Below are 18,430 nucleotides of genomic sequence, written 5' to 3'. Positions count from 1 at the left end.
CCCCCACGCTACGCCACTGATCTGCCCCCACAAAGGGGGTGTTTTGGGTAGATTTCAGATATTCATATTGAAATAAGATTCAGGTTAGACTGGAAGAAGTTCTTCAATTTCTGAATTCCTAAGTGGTAAGCCTTTTATTATATAAAGGGTATCAATTCATATTCTGCCAAACAGTAGAAACTTTTCCTGGACAATTCTGAAAGATGTTCCCTAAGGTGTTAAGAGTAATATTGGGCACTAATTTGGACTACCAAGTCAAATACCAATGGATTGTTCAGAAGATAGTACAGTATTTGTAAATGTGATACAAGTAGGGATTTTTGTTATCACCCCATGGACAAATAAACTGGCATATATAGGCAGAATATGGAAAGACTAAAATAATTTAATGCAAATGAAATTTGAAATTCAAGTCATATGGCTTGCGGCCAAAGCAGGAAGATGTTAATGTTACATTCTGCTTTTATATTGGAAATACCATGCCTTTTTAATCCATCAGGGGGGAAAACAGCTTTCTGTTTAGTTACTCTCTTGAAAAGCCTCTTCAGTGTTAAAATCGGAATACCAAGTTTGTGAGCAGCCATATATTCTTATGGAAAGAATACAGTACAAACCCAAGAACACAGTACAAACCCAAGTGGGGTAATCTTATTAGTTAACATCTATTTGGGATTGGGTTTCAAATGACGAGGGGTAGCTAGGGAGAGAATAGGGAGTGCAGTTTGATATTTAGGCAGTAGGTGGCAGTTACAGACTTAGAGTACTACATTGTCAAACATGAGCTTAAAGATGATGGGATTGGGAACTGGAAAGTACTGTATAACTAAAGAATTATGTGCTCTGATTGAATAAGAGATGCTCTCTTCCAAAGGTTGATAGGTGGATCTGTTATTTTGTCAGAATGGAAGTTTAGAGCCAAGTTGTAAGCTTGCTGTGTGTCTCCCCAAAGGTTGACTAAAATGTGGAGTGCATAACACAGACACAATGCTTTCATAACATTTCATGAAATGTGGCAGAATCAGAGACCAGGGAGAAGAGACGGTAGAAGAAGATTGGAAGAAATTTTTAAAGACTATTTACAGAAATATTATAAGATTAATGAATGTTAGAATGACATCGGATTGAGGTTAAAAGGTTATTAGCAACAAAGTGGTGAAGGAGTATGGAAAATTCGAAGGTTAAAAGGTGTAAAATTAAAAGGTTTAATATATTAAGATATTAAGAAAAGATTAGGACATTAAGATATTAAGATAAAGATTAAGTTAAGATAGAGGGAAGGAATTTGCTGATTAAATATTTGAATTGGAATACAGTGAGGGGAGGTGTGGGGAAGTCTGGGAAATAAATGCAAGGAATACTACGAAAATGGAATTGTTTTTATTTGTTTTTTCTGTGTTGTTGTTTTTGTCTTTTTGTATTTTTGCATTTTTGTATTTTTCTTTTGTTTTTTTCTTCTTTTATGTAAAAACCCTAATAAAAATATTATAAAAAAAAAAAACATTTCATGAAATGAAAAATAGACCTTTCTTTGGTAACTGAAATGTTCAGTTTGTGAGAAAGGGTGTATGCTAAATGTTGGTTTTTGGAAATGTATTTTTTGTAACTGGTTAAAAATAAAAATAAAGAAGAATTCCCAGAATGCTTAGATTCAGGTTTTGGGACAAATACTCTTGGTGAAAGAGCCCCAGTAGAGATTTAGGGAAGTTCAGGGAAGTTTTTAATCTGTGATATTTTAGTGTATTTTTGGTTTCTATGGAAGCCGCCCAGAGTGGCTGGGGAAACCCAGCCAGATGGGCGGGGTACAAATAATAAATTATTATTATTATTATTATTAATTGCAAAACATGCAGCAAAATAAAACGTAGAAATATAGGCTGCTTGACCTTTTAACCTATTATTATTATTATTATTTCCCCTTCTAATTTCCTTGCCCTTAGCTGTCAAAGAGACTACAGGTTTGGTAAATTAAAAATTGGTTTGCTTACAAACTCTTTAAAGGTCAAATTTATGTGCTTTTCCAAAGAGCAGCAAGGAAACACATGGTACAATTTAGTTTCAAAATTGCTAAGTGTTTCTAAATTATTTGATAGAAACACAAATATGGCTTGCTTAAGTCATGTGGTCTGGGCTTAAAGTGATCAGCCCGGTGCCCTTTCTGGTTGGATTCACACGGTGGAAGAGAATGAACAAAGGCTTTGCTAAGCTTTTCTGCCAAGATGTGGGGGTGGGACCTAGCTAAGCCTGGGAGGACTGTTTACTCCATGGCCTCAACCATTAACTAGAGCTAATCATGCTGGTTATTTGGGGCTGATATTGATCCCACAAAAAGGACATGTCCAGTAAGAATCAAGTTATGATTAAAGAACACAATTTACAGACTAGCTTTTATAAATCAATGAAGCAGGCATCTGAGGATCATGGAGCTAGCTGCATGTTAGTTGAAATCATAGTGTAACTGGTTTAGTTTGTATGATAGCTTTGATGAGAGGAGCTGGATGAGGGAACTATTCTGAAGAAAGCAACTGTAAAATAAAGACGTTTTCATTTATTTACCAAAATGAAACGACTTGGAAAAATATTGTCTATTCAATTTAAATAGGGACAAAATATTTTTATATCATTTTATTTTTTTATTTTTTAAGTTTGTACCCCACCAGTCTGATTGGGTTGCCCCAGCCACTCATAATGCTTTCAGAAGAATGTATAAAGGTAATAATATTTAAAAGTTTGTCTTATACTTTTATACAAGTATATTTGTTATATTTATTACAATTCCAAATGTGGATTTTTCATTGCAGGCCCTGTTGTGTGGTCTGCTAGCTATGCGTCCAGATGATCCACTCAGGTTTTTAGAAGAAAAGCTCAAAGAAGTAATGGAAAAAGGTCTATATAGTATTTTATGGTATGTATGATATTTTTTCTGTGTAGACTATAAATAGTGTGGCAAGCTGTAGAATACTGAAATATGGGGAAATGTTATTTAGGGTTCAATCCTGAAGTGAGTGGGAATACAAAAAAGTTCTACAGCTTTATCCTACTCCCCTGCAGAGATGAAGTGAAGACAGGGGAATGCTTTTCTGTTCTTTCTGTTTTGTGTTAATGTTTTTCTTACATTTTTCACTCTAATTGAAAACAAGTCCTTGAGTTTGGAGTTGGAGAAACCCAGGAAAAGTACTATAGTTCTGGTTAACTTCAGCATCCATGGTGAGACCATCTCTAGTTCTACTTCAAATCTCATTACTTTTATGGCAACCATAAGACAGTCTCAAGTTGCCAAGACAGAACATACTGTATTTTTCGCCCAATAGGACGCACCGGCCCATAGGACGCACCAAGTTTTTTTTTTTTGGTGGGGAAATAAAGAAAAAACCCCCCCAGGCGCTTGCGGGCCAGCAGCGGGGAGAAGCGCTCTTCTCCCCACCGCCAGCCTTCAGACCAGGTCCGGGGACAGCGGGAAGACGCGCTGTGCCTCCCAGCTGTCCCCGGAGCTTGCGCTCTTCTCCCCGCCGCCCGCCTTCAGACCAGGTCCAGGGACAGCGGAAAGACGCACTGCGCCTCCCCGCTGTCCCCGGAGCTTGCGCTCTTCTCCCCACCGCCAGCCTTCAGACCAGGTCCGGGGACAGCGGGAAGACGCACTGTGCCTCCCAGCTGTCCCCGGAGCTTGCGCTCTTCTCCCCGCCGCCCGCCTTCAGACCACATCGGGAGGCAGCGGGATGGCGGCGTTCCACCTCCCCGCTGTCCCCCGACCTTGTGGGGCTGGCGCTGGGGCTCTCCTGAAGCCAGGAGAGCGAGAGGGGTCGGTGCGCGCCGACCCCTCTCGCTCTCCAGGCTTCAGCGAAAGCCTGCATTCGCCCCATAGGACGCACACACATTTCCCCTTCATTTTTGGAGGGGAAAAATGCGTCCTATAGGGCAAAAAATACGGTATGTCATTGTTCTATATGGTGAGATGGTTGTCTGAATGTAGGGGGCATCTCTGTGACCATCATTGTCATGATCAGATCACTTCTAGGTGAGGTTTAGAATTTTGGCATCTACTTCCCCCTGCAGTACTAGTACCGTGAAGTGCTCTTGACCTGATGGTTTAAGCATAATTTCCATGTAGATGGGACCTTGTGGGAAGGCCCCTCCAGGGACATGTTTTATTTCTGAATTTTCTGCTTAGAAATGCAAATTAAGTAGCATATCAATGTCTTAAAATAGTAACTAAAATAAATGTACACTTTGAGTCACTACGTTGGCAGCCCATGTGTTCAAGTTTGAGATAAGATGAAAGAAACCTGATAGGGAAAATAGCAATGATGAACTGTAGTTCAATTTCTGAATTGTTTCAGTTTTTAATTGGTTTTGTGCCAAGCAACAAAAGCGATAATTTAAAAGTTATTTCTGCAAGTTATTCTTGGAGAGTGCTTGAATGTGTTTCAGAATTGCTCAGAAATGAACAATATTTGGAATGGTTCTGTCCAGTTTGCTTCACCCCCCCACCCCCGGCAAGGATATGCAGACAGAGGCTTTACATTTTATCTATACGAAAAGCTTTTTTCAACATTACCATAGAAGAATTAGAATTGTTAAAATAACGGACTGTTTAAAATATATCAGCAGTAAAGTTGGATTTTTGGAAAACAGTGTTTCCCATGGTGTAGTAACATTTATTGTTTTTATTTCATTCCATAAATATTTAACAGTGGCTGCATTCATGTGTAATGATATGCCAGACTTTCTGGCTTATTGCAGTTTATTAGGAATAAGCAGTGTGCTGGTGAATGCTCCCTATTCGTTGCTCCTCTGGCAAGAGTCCAAGGAAACAAACCAGGAAGCATCATTATTTGTTGCTCCAGGGCTTCAGGCTGGTTAGGATGTAACAGAGGACCAAAGCTTTTAGGTTTGTCTATCCCACTCACTCCAAGGGTGGTATGTACCAGCATGCTGCTTATTCCTGATAAACAGCAAAATTTTGGCCTATAATTACATACAAATGTAACCAGTGTCTCTGAACACAACATTAAGTGTTAGTTACCTCAAAAATTGTTTTGGGCACTTCCAAACACGCACTTTAAGGTTAGGATTCAGTCACATACTAGCAGAATCGGGTTGCACAAAATTGATTGGGTTCATTTGCACAACAAATCTGCTTCCCCTTTCCCCCCCCCATTCAAACCATTTACAAGGAAAATGACATGGGGAAATGCACTGGAAAGTGGGGGATAACATCATCTAATTGCAAATAAATCAAAATGAATGCTCAATAAATAGCTAACATCATCTAGTCTCCCTGCAAACAAATCAGAATGAATGCTCAATAAACAGATCGTCTGGAAATCGCTTTTAAAACTATGGTTCAGTAATACAGAATAATTTAATAGTGGTGCTATTAGTGTTAACGGAAAATGGAAACTGTTATGTAATCATGTGATGCATACAAAAAGTAATATTATTTTACCCCCCACCAGGGACACGTGTATTGATCCAGACCTAAGTCTAAGACTAAAAGCAATTTCAGATACATATTTACACACCCTTTTGGGACTGGATGATGATCAACTGGTAAGTATTACTGAACCTTTTTGGCTAACTCTGAGTGGAGTAAGAACAGTTGCTATCCTCAAATGTATTTTACAAAGAATTATACTTTTTTTGGATTAATACTCTGCTTTGACTGAAAGTATTGAGAGAAAAAAGATCCCTACTCCCAAAGACCTCATAATATAAAGCATCAGCACAGCTACTCTGTACCCATTAAACTCAGAGGGACATCTGGATAAACATGATTAAGATTGTGCTGCCAGAAAATATGGCATAAGGAAATAATTTAATAAAATTTCAAGTTAAATCTTACAGTTGGTCCTCCAGATTGTTGGCATCCTTTTCATTTTAGGTTCTGAAAATGGATTGTGCAATTGGAACAGTAAAGCTAAAGCTAAAGGACCCCTGGACGGTAAAGTCCAGTCAAACTTGACTATGGGGTGCAGCACACATCTTTCTTCAGGCTGAGGAGCCAGCGTTTGTCCACAGACAGCTTTCTGGGTCATGTGGCCAGTATGGTTCCCCTGATGGGCTAAAATGTGCCGCCAATAATTTGGGCTTTCCGGTCCTCTTTTGGTGCCTCATATGGACCTTTTGAGCACATCAGTATAGTGGAGGGCAATTTAACCCTTTCATAATCTCAATTACAATTAAGTGATTGGAGGGGAAAGCGTGCCTAAAAGAGAGTAGAGGCAGATGGCTTTTATTTTTTGTTTTTGTAAAACAATCATGGGCAGACATCGGACTTTCGGGTTCAACCTAGTTATTTTACTATAACTCTGAGATCCATTGACCAGAGCAAAGTGCAAAATAGTGGCAGGAAAGAGGGCAGCATACTTTGAACTAAAAGGCAGGATGTTTCTGAGCAAGCCCATTCTCAGCTTAGTTCAGGATTTTATTTTCTATACCAAAGCTAACTTCAAAGTCCTGTCACACAAAAATCTATTTCTATTCCACCCCACTCCACCCCAAAGCTTTTTTCATCTCAACCACCTAATTTAGAGGAGGGAAGCCTTTTTGTGTGTGTCTATAGTTATATAGTTGGGACACGGATGGTGCTGTGGGTTAAACCACAGAGCCTAGGACTTGCTGATCAGAAGGCCAGCGATTCCAGCGATTTGAATCCCCGTGACGGGGTGAACTCCTGTTGCTCAGTCCCTGCTCCTGCCAACCTAGCAGTTTGAAAGCACATAAAAGTGCAAGTAGATAAATAGGTACCGCTCCGGCGGGAAGGTAAACAGCGTTTCCGTGCAGTGCTCTGGTTCGCCAGAAGCGGCTTAGTCATGCTGGCCACATGACTCGGAAGCTGTAAACGAGATGAGCGCCGCAACCCCAGAGTGGGTCATGACTGAACCTAATTGTCAGGGGTCCCTTGCCTTTACCTTTATAGTTAAGCAGTTTGGAGTCTGAATCCTTGCTGATCTACTGCAAGTTACCCAAGAGATCTACCAGTAGATCTTGATCTGCCCACCCTGGTGTAAAAGGACAAGAAGTAACTGCAGCTGTGGTTATTACTGTTATTACAAATGCATAGGCTCATGAGAATTGTACTTACTTCCTCAAACAATGAACTGCTTTAACAATGGCTGAATTTCCTTTTACTTCACAATCTAAACTATTTCAGTTGCATTGGTTGCATTATTGTTTGATTTCATGCAATCAGAATATTGTAACAGCTGACGATGGAAGTGAAGTTAGTTATAATTATCTGGAGGGGGCTGAATCTAGTGTTCAATCTCTTAACATAACTGTCAACAAATGTACAATTACATTTTACAATTAATTATATGACAATACCAACATAGAAAGTTTTATTTGTGTACATATTCTCCATTTTGATGCAATTTTATTTATGCATTTACATTTTAGATGACTGAGGATTTATGTGATAGAGCATGGGACTTTTATAGCATTAACTTAAAGAGAATGTGCTTTGAGTAAGTATTTGGTTACCTTTAGCATATAAAAACATTACGTGTACTTCATTTCCAATTCAACATGATCACATACTAAATAGGCTATTTAGTGCAAAGTCACATATTGGGTAGTCATGGCATTTTAAGAAAAATGTTAGAAAAAATATATTGTTCCTTCGATTTGCTCCTTACATTTTGTTTGAATTAATATATATATATATATATATATATATATATATATATATGTATGTATATATTCCCCATATACTTCCTATGAAATTACATTTTCCCATTTTCTTTCATTCAGGTAAAAACTTCATTAATATATTGTTTATTGTGGCTTAATAATTGCAGTGCCTGGATTGAGTATTGTTCTATGAGGAAAATTTCTAGGGAAATTTTTCAGAGAAAGATGGCTTTTGCAAAACACTTCTATGAACAAAAACAATTAAAATTAAAGTTACAGCAGTGGAGAGATTGGTTGAAGTTTCGCCATGAACAACACAAAAGTAAGTCTAGCACTAACAGGTGGCCAATTTAGTTACAACTATTTACTATCTCATAGATCACAACAGGTGCTGCTTGGGCCTCTTGAACAGTACCTTTAGATGTATTTTCAAAATGTGAGATTCATTTTGACAGTGGAATTTGACTCACTAGAATTGGTTTTATTTGACTGCTACAAAGTCCCAAAAGCATATTTCATTTTTATTAATTACAGCTTGCCCAGGGTCATTCAAAAATGTATTAGTATAATTCTCCCCCCCCCCCCAATGATTCTTATATCTACTTCACTAGGCTGAAAAACCTTCTGTTATTTTACCTTAAAGATATAGCTGCTTTTACTAGTAACTGTTTACTTATCCTACATTGTATATCAGGCAACGGTTAAAGATGAGATTTCTATCAAATGACATCAGTTTTTTATATTTTATATTGTATAGATATGTATATGTGTGTGTGTATTCCACACACACACAAACAGTCAGCATATGCAACAGAACATGTCTCCAAGCATCTTCACCAAAATGATAAAAATGATAAAACATTGGTTGAGTGAGAATACCACTGATATAAACCCTTCTTTCATATCTACGTGTATGAGTAGGCAAATTACAGTACCGTAAATCTGAATCCATTTTGTTAAAAAAGAAGGAAATAATACCCAATTTTTCATCAATTTCCTTTGAGGCCTGGTTCAGAAGATCAAATTACCGTATTTTTCGCTCCATAAGACGCGCCAGACCATAAGGCGCACCTAGTTTTTGGAAGAGGAAAACAAGGAAAAAATATTCTGAATCCCATAAGCCAGAACAGCAAGCGGGATCGCTGTGCAGCGATCCCGCTTGCTGTCCTGGCTTATGGGATAGCCGCGCGCAGTCTCTCCCGGGCAGCGGGATGAAGGCTCCCACTGCCCAGGAGAGGCTGCCCGCGGCTAAGCAAGAAGCCAGGACAGCCAGAGGGATCGCAGTGCAGTGATCCCGCTGGCTGTCCTGGCTTATAGGACAGCTGCGCGCAGCCTGTCCCGGGCAAGGGGAGCCTTCATCCCCTACCCGGGAGAGGCTGCGCGTGGCTAAAGCTCCCCTAAGAGCCGCGGTCCCTTTAAAGAGCACACGGAGTGTGTGTGCGGTTTTTGGGGGCTTTTCCCCGAGGAGGGCAGCCCTTCTCCCTCCTCAGGGAAAAGCCCCGAAGAGCCGCACATACGCTCCACGCGGCTCATTAAAGGGAGTGCTGAGCAGAGCCTCCTGCCTGCATTCGCTCCATAAGACACACACACATTTCCCCTTAATTTTTAGGAGGGGGAAAGTGCGTCTTACAGAGCGAAAAATACGGTAGCCATCTTTATTATGGTTAGTTAAAACAGGCCAGGATAAAACTGTGGTTTGCTCAGGGTCCCTAATGGAATGCCTGTGGCACCATAGTGCTCTTGGACACCTCTCCTCTTTGTAAATGCCAAGGCCCCACTACTATTTTTTTTAAAAAAATGTTTTTATTTGACTGTTTATTTGTTGGGGGTTGCCTGCTTTTGGGGGAGGCGTGGCCTGCTTATTTTTGGATTCGTTTATTTGTTTCAGAGAATATTTATGTCTTTTACCTGGTTATTTGTGAGTAGATGGGTTCTGAACATCACCAGTTTTTTGGTTGATGAAACTGATATTTTAGAATTCCCACAACAGCCCCCAAACTCAAAAAGTTTGGAGACTGCTGGTTCAGATCACTATCTGAACCAGCTTTGAGAGTCAACCAACTTCCTTGCTTCAGTCAAAAGGTAATGGAAATTACTGCTTGTTAATAAAGTTCCTGCTTTTCCATTTATGTTGTTTATCCAGCAGCAGCAAGGAGGCTTGGGAGAATCTTTGATTTCTCTTTACAGATGATTGTCTTAAAGGCTTGGCGAAAACAGACTGGCTTTACTAAAAAAGCTAAAAAATACAGTGAGGTATGTTTTCTATGATGTTTTGATTACCTCTGTGCTCTTCCAATACATGTTTTAGAAATTCATTTTTGTTGTTGTTGTTTAGTCGTGTCTGACTCTTCGTGACCCCATGGCCCAGAGCACGCCAGGCACTCCTGTCTTCCACTGCCTCCTGCAGTTTGATCAAGCTCATATTGGTAGCTTCGAGAACACTGTCCAACCATCTCGTCCTCTGTCGTCCCCTTCTCCTTGTGCCCTCCATCTTTCCCAACATAAGGGTCTTTTCCAGGGAGTCTTCTCTTCTCATGAGGTGGCCAAAGTCTTGGAGCCTCAGCTTCACGATCTGTCCTTCCAGTGAGCACTCAGGGCTGATTTCCTTCAGAATGGATACGTTTGATCTTCTTGCAGCCCATGTGACTCTCAAGAGTCTCCTCCAGCACCATAATTCAAAAGCATCAATTCTTCGGCGATCAGCCTTCTTTATGGTCTAGCGCTCACTTCCATACATCACTACAGTGGACACTTGGGTTGCGAATGTGATCTGTGCGGGATGCACGTTCGTAACTCGCAGCGTTTGCAACTCGCAGCAGCCCGTCTGCACATGCACAGGTTGCGATTCGGCACTTCTGTGCATGTGCAAAGCACAATTTAGCACTTCTGTGCATGTGCGACCACCGAAACCTGGAAGTAACCAGTTCCGGTACTTCGGTAGGTCTGTAACCCGAAAAAACGCAACCTGAAGTGTCTGCAACCCAGGGTATACTGTACTGGGAAAACCATAGCTTTAATTGTACGGACCTTCGCCAGCAAGGTGATGTCTCTGTTTTTTAAGATGCTGTCTAGGTCTGTCATTGCTTTTCTCTCAAGAAGCAGACGTCTTTTAATTTCGTCACTTCTGTCACCATCTGCAGTGATCATGGAACCCAATAAAGTAAAATCTCTCACTGCCTCCATTTCTTCCCCTTTTATTTACTACATTTTGCCAGCTGCTCTGATCTGAGTGGGTATGCACAGTGCAAAGTGTCTAATTAAAAATGCAAGTGAGCAAATACTGATTCATTTCCATAGAAACTATGTGCCTCATGACTGCCCAGTAGTCCATAGATTAGGAGATTTACAGGTTCAGCACAGATGGGGCAGTTTACACAGAAAAAAATTGGCCACCATGATATCTCATTCTGAAACCACATTGTTTTGCTATAAGACCATGCAGCGGGTTTCACTACTCTTCGGTTCTGTACTAGTCTACAAAACTGGAAGGGTGGAAAATTTAATTTGGCTTAAAAAGTTGTAACCCTTCACAGTTTCAAAGTTGTAAGTAAAAATAGTTTGGGTTTGCTGTGTCCATGTGTTTTCATGTGAAGGCCTTTTTTCCAGTGCAAATTGTATTAGCTGAGAGATATGACAACTAATGGAATCCAAGCTGTAGTGGAAGTGACAGCTTCAAAAAAGCAATTTTCCTCAGGACCACGGTAGGGGAGGAAAGTTACATTTCCCTTTGAGGCCTGTTCTGTGCCCATTAATTATCACCTCCCTTAACTGATGCAATTTACATTTTAAAAAAATCATGTTAGATGCAAAGACACAGTTAAAGTCTCATGTAGTTTGAGAACTGATTTCTTACATTTGTCAAAACCAGACTGTAGTTTGAATAAAGAAAATGTTAACTTTGTTGTCCTTTTTGTGTACATTTGGCAGCAAATAGTAGAAGAATCTGAAGATTTTCTTAGTGTTGACTATCATGGTGAAAAACGTGAAAAACGTGAAAGGCATGAAAAGCATGAAAAACAGGAGAAAGAAAAAAGTCACTCTTTAAGACATTCGCATGAAGATTATATATCAGCACCACCTATAAAATCAGGCAGAGATCATATGGCAAAACTGCCAGAAAGAGCAGTGGCCCAGGTTAGTAACCAGAGTTTAATAGGTTTAATTCAAGCTTCTCTGAAGGCTCAGGTATGTCCACAAGGGAGAAACCTGAAGGCAGCAAAAGGCACAAAATTGACTAGCAGATACCAGCTTCTCACTGCAGATATAGTAGGTTTGCCAGAACCTGCAAAAGGGCAGGGCAGGAGCTTTGATCAAGTTTTTTGGAGCCATGAGTCCTAATTAGTGGAGCCTCAGACATAGTTCTTTTTATGTGTTAAGGACACTCTCCAGTTAGAATGTTCTACCTGCATTCTTAAGTTTTTAAACAGTACTAAGCTGCCACTTATGTACACTTTATCCCAAAGCACCAGGGGCAGCAGGTGGCGTGGGGAGTGAAATAAACTTATATATTTCCTACTGTTCATTGGGTTTCCCCGATGGCAAGCATCCACCCTGTGCACTCCCACCAGGTTAGAGAGGTGGAAGTGACCCCCTGTTCAAGTTGAGGGGGGGTCATTAAGACAGAGGAATCCCTTCAAGTGTTGATCTTGTGGAGAAAATGTGAGTTGGGGTGGTTGGGGAGGGATATTCGTTGTAAAATGACAAGTGGTGAATCACTCCGAGTAGTTATCCTAAATGTCATAGGATTAGATATCCTAGTCACACTTTAGAGTGATGAGACATCTGAAAAAGGAATACTCGGATACAGTGCTGCAGCAGCTATATTTTTTGAACCAGGAGAAATCTAAAAGCTAAAGATCAATAATGGACAAGTTTTAAGCTTAAGTAATGCTTTGCATGTTACTGTGTTTTTGTGTTTTGAAATTAGGTCTTCCATTATTTAACTATAATTGATTTGGCAAGATGTGCTCAGGTTAACCGAAATTGGAAAGCAATGACACAAATGGGTTCAGTATGGAGTAATGTAAGTACAGATGCTTGAAACCAAGATTTAGTACCAGATTTTTATTTTTATTTTTTTAAATGAATTGAAGAGAAAACCCAATAAATAATGGTTCTCCTTGTTAAATTAGCCTATTGTCCTTCAAATTTAATAGTGCTGTCAGAGAATAGTTATGTATCATATGATAATGATTGTTTTGGCTAGAATTGTTGCATAGACGTAATTTTCTTATAGTCTCTTATTTAAACATACACATTTTGGATAGAGATAAACTAATTTTGATTTGGCTATCTAATATTCCAAAATCAATCAAAAATTGTATTTCCCATATCAATTTATCAATTTATGTAAATTGATTTATGTAAATTGATGGCAAAGTTTTAGAGTCTAAGGGCCCCCTTTGTTCTTGAAAAAGGGCTTCAATCCAACAGAGGCTGGAGATAGATTTTTGTCCAATTCTCCTTTCCCCATGCAGCCTCCCATGCCTTTTCCAGGGCTGTTCAGACAGGAGTGTCAAGGAAAAGCATGGGGTCTGAGCCCAAAATCTTTTGTGCAGAACCCTAGATCTCAGTCCAGGGTGGGGGGACCACTGCTGCTTTAGCAGGTGCTGAAGATTGCTGGGTGGGAATTGGCATTCATTGGCTGTGCAGGAGGAATATGCTACCACTGTGCAAAAGCAAGCCCCATCATTACTGATTAGCTGCGGCAAGCCCAAGAAGGCAAAGAGCATTATGACTGGTACATTGTTGTAATAGTAGGACTCCTTAGTTGAATCTGGCCCACAACTAAATCAGTAGAAGACTGTAAAAAAACCAAAAGTGATTAAAAAAACAGTGAAAGACAGATGAATAATTTATGAATAGTAAATATGGAAAATGTGAATGATTCCTAACAATGAACATTTGAAGGGCTCTCCATAATCCCCACCTCTTTCCCTAGAATATCATCTTTCACAAGTTTGGGAGAATTTCTTTCTCCAAGCTTAAAACTAAGCTAAGCTGCTTCTTCAAGTGGCTGCTTAGCTGTGCTCAGTAGCTAGGCTGCCAAGCACTTTGGAAATTGGGGCCAGAATGTTTGATGGAAATGACACCAAGTGCAGCTGACTTGGAGTAGTGACTCAGCTTTGTTTTAAATTAAGAAGAAATAAAATCTTGTGTCAATCTCATTGAAAGATTAAAGGTAAAGGTACCCCTGCCTGTACTGGTCAGTCTTGACAGACTCTAGGGTTGTGCGCCCATCTCACTCAAGAGGCCGGGGGCCAGCGCTGTCCGCAGACACTTCCGGGTCACGTGGCCAGCGTGACATCGCTGCTCTGGCGAGCATAGATATTGTCCTGTATATCTCTACCCATATCCTGTTGTCATTGGACTTCAATGTATTTTCATTTGATTCTCCTGAACTACTCACCTTCCAGAAGTGAAACAATTTTTTGTATTTTTAGGATGACAGATTTAATGAACCTTAACATTTTTAATGTATAGAACTCTTCGTTGTTCATTATATCAGAATATATTTTCTGTTTAGATTAATTTTTCTGCAGTAAAAGAGAAGATTAAAGATAACATAGCTGGAAATATTTTGCTGAAGTGGCATACTAATGTGCTGAATTTGAATCTTCGTGGTTGTTCTACTCTTTATTGGTTTACTTTTAAAAATATTGGTAAGCATTTTATTAAATTTCTAATTTCTTTTAATTGTCTTGCTGTTTATGTGTCCATCTTTTTGAAATACAGTCATACCTTGGGTTGAATATGTTTCAGATTGAGCATTTTTTGGGTTGCGCTCCGCGGCGACCTGGAAGTAATGGAACGCGTTACTTCTGGGTTTTGCCACTTGCGCATGCGCAGATGCTCAAAATGACATCATGCGCATGCGCGGAAGTGGCCAATCGCGACCCGTAGATGGAACGGATCCCGTTTGCATCCAGAGGTACCACTGTATTCAGAAAAATGTATAATAGGTTTACAATTATGTAAATTCACATACTTTGGGGCCCCAAATGAAGTTCCCAGATGAGGGTTATCCTTTTGTAACTAACAAGGGGTAAGGAGAAGGAACCAAGCTAGCTGTAGGCCAGCACTGCTGGAGATCACTCAGCTTGAGACTTGTGAGACAACCACACTTTCAACTGCAGATGCTTCAGCCAGTCATCTCAGTGTTGGTTGGCCTGGAGAATAAGCAGCAAGGGCAGAGTGCAGATAGAGTAAATAATCCAAGTGAAGGCTCAGTATTTGTTTTTCTTCCCACCTGTCAATCTTGCCCAGTTTTGGGTTTTTGCTGTCTTTGTAGCAAATTCTTCTTCTTATGCTCTGTGGTTGTTTGTGGGGGGTTTCTTTTTACATTTTCATTTCTCATAACTAGATTGGACCTCAGAGTGGAACCATAGTTAAGAGTAAGCAGAGGTGGATACCAAGCAAAATTCCATGGGACTTTCTTAAGAAGCCCTGGGGATAAGGACTTACAGGCTAGTTCCTATGTTCACTAGATAGGTTGGCAGCCAACTGCACCTCCAAATTATTTACTGCAGGCTGCTCAATTCATATCCTCCGATTCCTCTGAGAATATAAGAAGACTGCTATTAAACAGACCATCAGCAACATCTAAATAGCTAGCTAGGCTTGGTCTCTTAGGGCTGTGTAGCTCACTATGGAGGGCCAACATGGGAGAGCAGGGTGGTCCTCCCACTGGAGAAGGATGAGGATTGACCCTGCCTACATGTTCCAGACAATGTAGTCAAGGTTGAGACAAGGTAGGAACAGGACACACAAGTCTGAAACAGGAAACATTGCTTATAGCTTCCATAGATTTATCATTACATGAGCACACAAATGTGTTCTGGAAGTTCCCCCAAAACTTCTGGAGCGAATTGGGGAGGGGCATGGGGAGGCAGTGAGTTCAATTGCACAAGTGAAAATCCTTGCACTGATACAAGTTAGCTGTATACTACTCATTGTTTTCACTTCCTCTTAAAGATTGTCCTACACATGTTAATTTTTCCATCCTCCGTGCAATCAGCTGAAAAGTGGACAATAGTATCTCTTATTGTATCTCTTGTTCAGGCTCATTACACAGCATAAAGCTGCTAGAAGCTTGTTTCAGCTTGTTAAGCTTGTTTCAAGGACACTAAAGTAAATTACCAGATTTTTTATTTATTAAAATTGGAAGACTGTGCTGCTGAATGAACACACTCCATTCTACTCTGCCTTGAGCCCAAGTATTTTCTTTTTTTCTTGGTTTCTCTTGTTGCAAACCTTTGTTCTGTCTTAGGTGTTCCATAACTACAGTCTTTCTTTTTCGTTCATTGGGAAATTTACAGTACATTTAAACTCTTTGGAGCTTTTGAGTTGAATCAGTCTTCCTTTCACATTATTGGTAAAATAATGAAGGTAATTCAGATGCTATGGCCTTTTTGTTATTGTTCTGGAAGACACACATTTTAAAATTAAGGTTCTATGATGAAGAAATGTTAACCAAAACAATATAATATTACAAACATTATACATACTCCTGCATTTAAGACTATAATGCAGATGAATACAGTGCAATATTTGTTTCAAGTTTAATATATGAGTATGATAAACTTTGTATCTGAAAAGTTTAAAAATACTTGGACATGTAAATCATTTTATCCTTTGTGTAGCTGAGAATTTCCCTTGATGATTAAGTTTTTGTGTCAATAAACTGTATCATGGCTCAATTGAGGTAGGTTTTTAAAAAATAATAATTTAGGAACAAAGAGAAGCACTTCCCTATTTTAAGTTATTTTTCAGATTTCATTTTGAGTCACGACCACCATTGGTCCTGCTGCTACAATTCAGGTCTATATACCTTTTTTGATGTCCCCACTTTCTTGGGCATATTGTAATTAATTAATTATTCATCCATGAATTGCCAGTTGAAGAAGGTTAGTTATAGAGCTAGTTATCTTTTCAAAGCTATTTCTCATGCTAAATTCCAGTTTCTGAACTTTTCTTTGGACCGATTAGGAAGAAGAATTATTTACCAATTTAGCCATGAATCTTTCTAGTAAATAAAAAAAAATGCACTGCTGCTTTAACACAATTCCGCTGCCTGTTTAAGGTTCCCATTTCCTGTTCTAGCAATTCTGTGGGGCCATTCAGGATTCACTCATTTTTCTATTTCAGCAGTTTTAGACTTTATTAGCCACTGAAGTAACACTTTATTCCCCAGGAACTTGTTTGGCTTCTGGGCTGCAGCTTCAAATGTCAAACATTAGATCCCTCCCATTTTTCTTTTACTCTGTAGTGTTGCAGACTCTCTTCCTGCAGCAACTGGCTTCAAGTTGCCTGTAAATCCAGCCCACCCCCAACAACAACAGCTGTGTTATTCTGAGTCCAATATCTGCCTTGTCATCCTTTCCTGTCTTTCTATACTGTGAATAACTAACACCGTTTCCGGGGGGTGGGGGGTGGGGACCATAACGGATATTTAAAGATATTTTGTAAGTTTCAACTTTTAAAATTTAGCCAGGCACCTGCATCTTACTTTGGACCCACCGGAAGGTATTTCCCTCTTAGTAGTCAGTTCTTCAATACTCGAGATCACTGTAGGAAGTAATGCTGTGCTGCAATCCTGTGCCACATATCTAGGAGTATACCCCACAGAACTCATGGGGACTTCTGAATATATGTGTATAGGATTACAGTGTAAAGGAATAAAATTAAAAAACAGGAGGCGTTCCTGGGCAAGTTTACAGAAAATTTAAAGGTAAGTTGCCAGTTTTCCGTCTATTTCATTTTAATTTGGAGCGGTGAGGGAGAGAGTGTAAGTGTTACACACACAACCCTAGCTAGCTGTTCCCTCTTCCTGCCAGAGCTCCTTGTTCCCCACCTGAAGGTATTCCTGAAGGACTGAGGATCCTCCAGAGCAATATTCCAGGGGCTATAGCTATAAAGATAAATCAGCCCCCGGGTATAATTCATGTAGGCTCTTTGGATTCCAGAAAATGATTTTCAAGCCAAATAACACATGTGAACCTTTAGGGTTATTGGAGGAGTATTTTCAGTTTGTGAAGCTCTGCTAGAGTTTACAAGCAGCTTTTTTTCAATTCAAAGCATTCTTGCAGCTATGATTTTCTTAATAGTTTCTCACAAAGTATGAGGCTACAGATTAAAGCTGAAGTTGATCTTAATCCTATGCTTGGCTCACGCTTTGATAGTTTCATTGATGTAGGAAAGATAGTGGATTTTCCCTGAATCTGAATTTACATCATTGGTTTGTCAGTCACCAGTTTTGTACTGTGGGACAAATGTCATGACTGGTCAGTACTGATGTACATTTTTCCTCTGCAGAGAATGTAGAGTTTCAGTATTTTCCTTCTTTTTACAAATCAATTTATTACATTGATATCCCTCTTTTCTTCCAAGGACTGCAGGGTGGCGCACGTTGTTCTCCCCCTTTGTATTTTAACCTCTCAACAATCCTAGGATACAGATTAGTCTGGATTGCACCCTTCTGACACCCTACATCAAATAGGGTGGTATTGAGATATTTTTTTTGTCACAATCTTTCATTACCTTGGGGAAGCTCTGCCATTCCATGCCAAAACACGTCCTGTGTTAGGAGCACATCAGCTGAAGATACTCCATTTGTGAGTAACTGTAGAACATCTGATTCATTTTCTTTTTATGTGATTGTTTATCCCCTTCTGAACCAAATCATTCTGAAAACCCAAAACTGAGTAGTGTTATGTCTAAATAGGCTCAGGTCTCATTCACCTGCTTTAACCCTTCTACCATCTCTCTTCGGCGATCACTCGTAGCCGAGTAAGATTGTCTT

The 18,430-nt window shown here is 39.8% G+C and overlaps 1 protein-coding gene across 5 annotated transcripts in view; it reads left to right on the top strand.

The window, feature by feature from the left end:
- Nucleotides 1–18,430, top strand: part of FBXL13 (F-box and leucine rich repeat protein 13) — a 72,269-nt gene that overhangs the window by 2,148 nt on the left and 51,691 nt on the right. For all 5 annotated transcript variants that reach the window (XM_083399524.1, XM_083399525.1, XM_083399523.1 and 2 more), the window contains exons 2-9: nt 2,799–2,902; nt 5,454–5,547; nt 7,396–7,463; nt 7,797–7,951; nt 9,773–9,882; nt 11,557–11,763; nt 12,557–12,652; nt 14,156–14,291. In XM_083399524.1, coding sequence (XP_083255650.1) covers nt 2,799–2,902; nt 5,454–5,547; nt 7,396–7,463; nt 7,797–7,951; nt 9,773–9,882; nt 11,557–11,763; nt 12,557–12,652; nt 14,156–14,291 — 970 coding nt within the window. The remainder of the gene's footprint in view (nt 1–2,798; nt 2,903–5,453; nt 5,548–7,395; nt 7,464–7,796; nt 7,952–9,772; nt 9,883–11,556; nt 11,764–12,556; nt 12,653–14,155; nt 14,292–18,430) is intronic.

Source organism: Podarcis tiliguerta (assembly GCF_965153285.1).
Source record: "Podarcis tiliguerta genome assembly, chromosome: 10".
NCBI lineage: Eukaryota > Metazoa > Chordata > Lepidosauria > Squamata > Lacertidae > Podarcis > Podarcis tiliguerta.
Note: the sequence above shows the minus strand (reverse complement) of the source record. Positions and strands in the feature narration are given on the sequence as shown.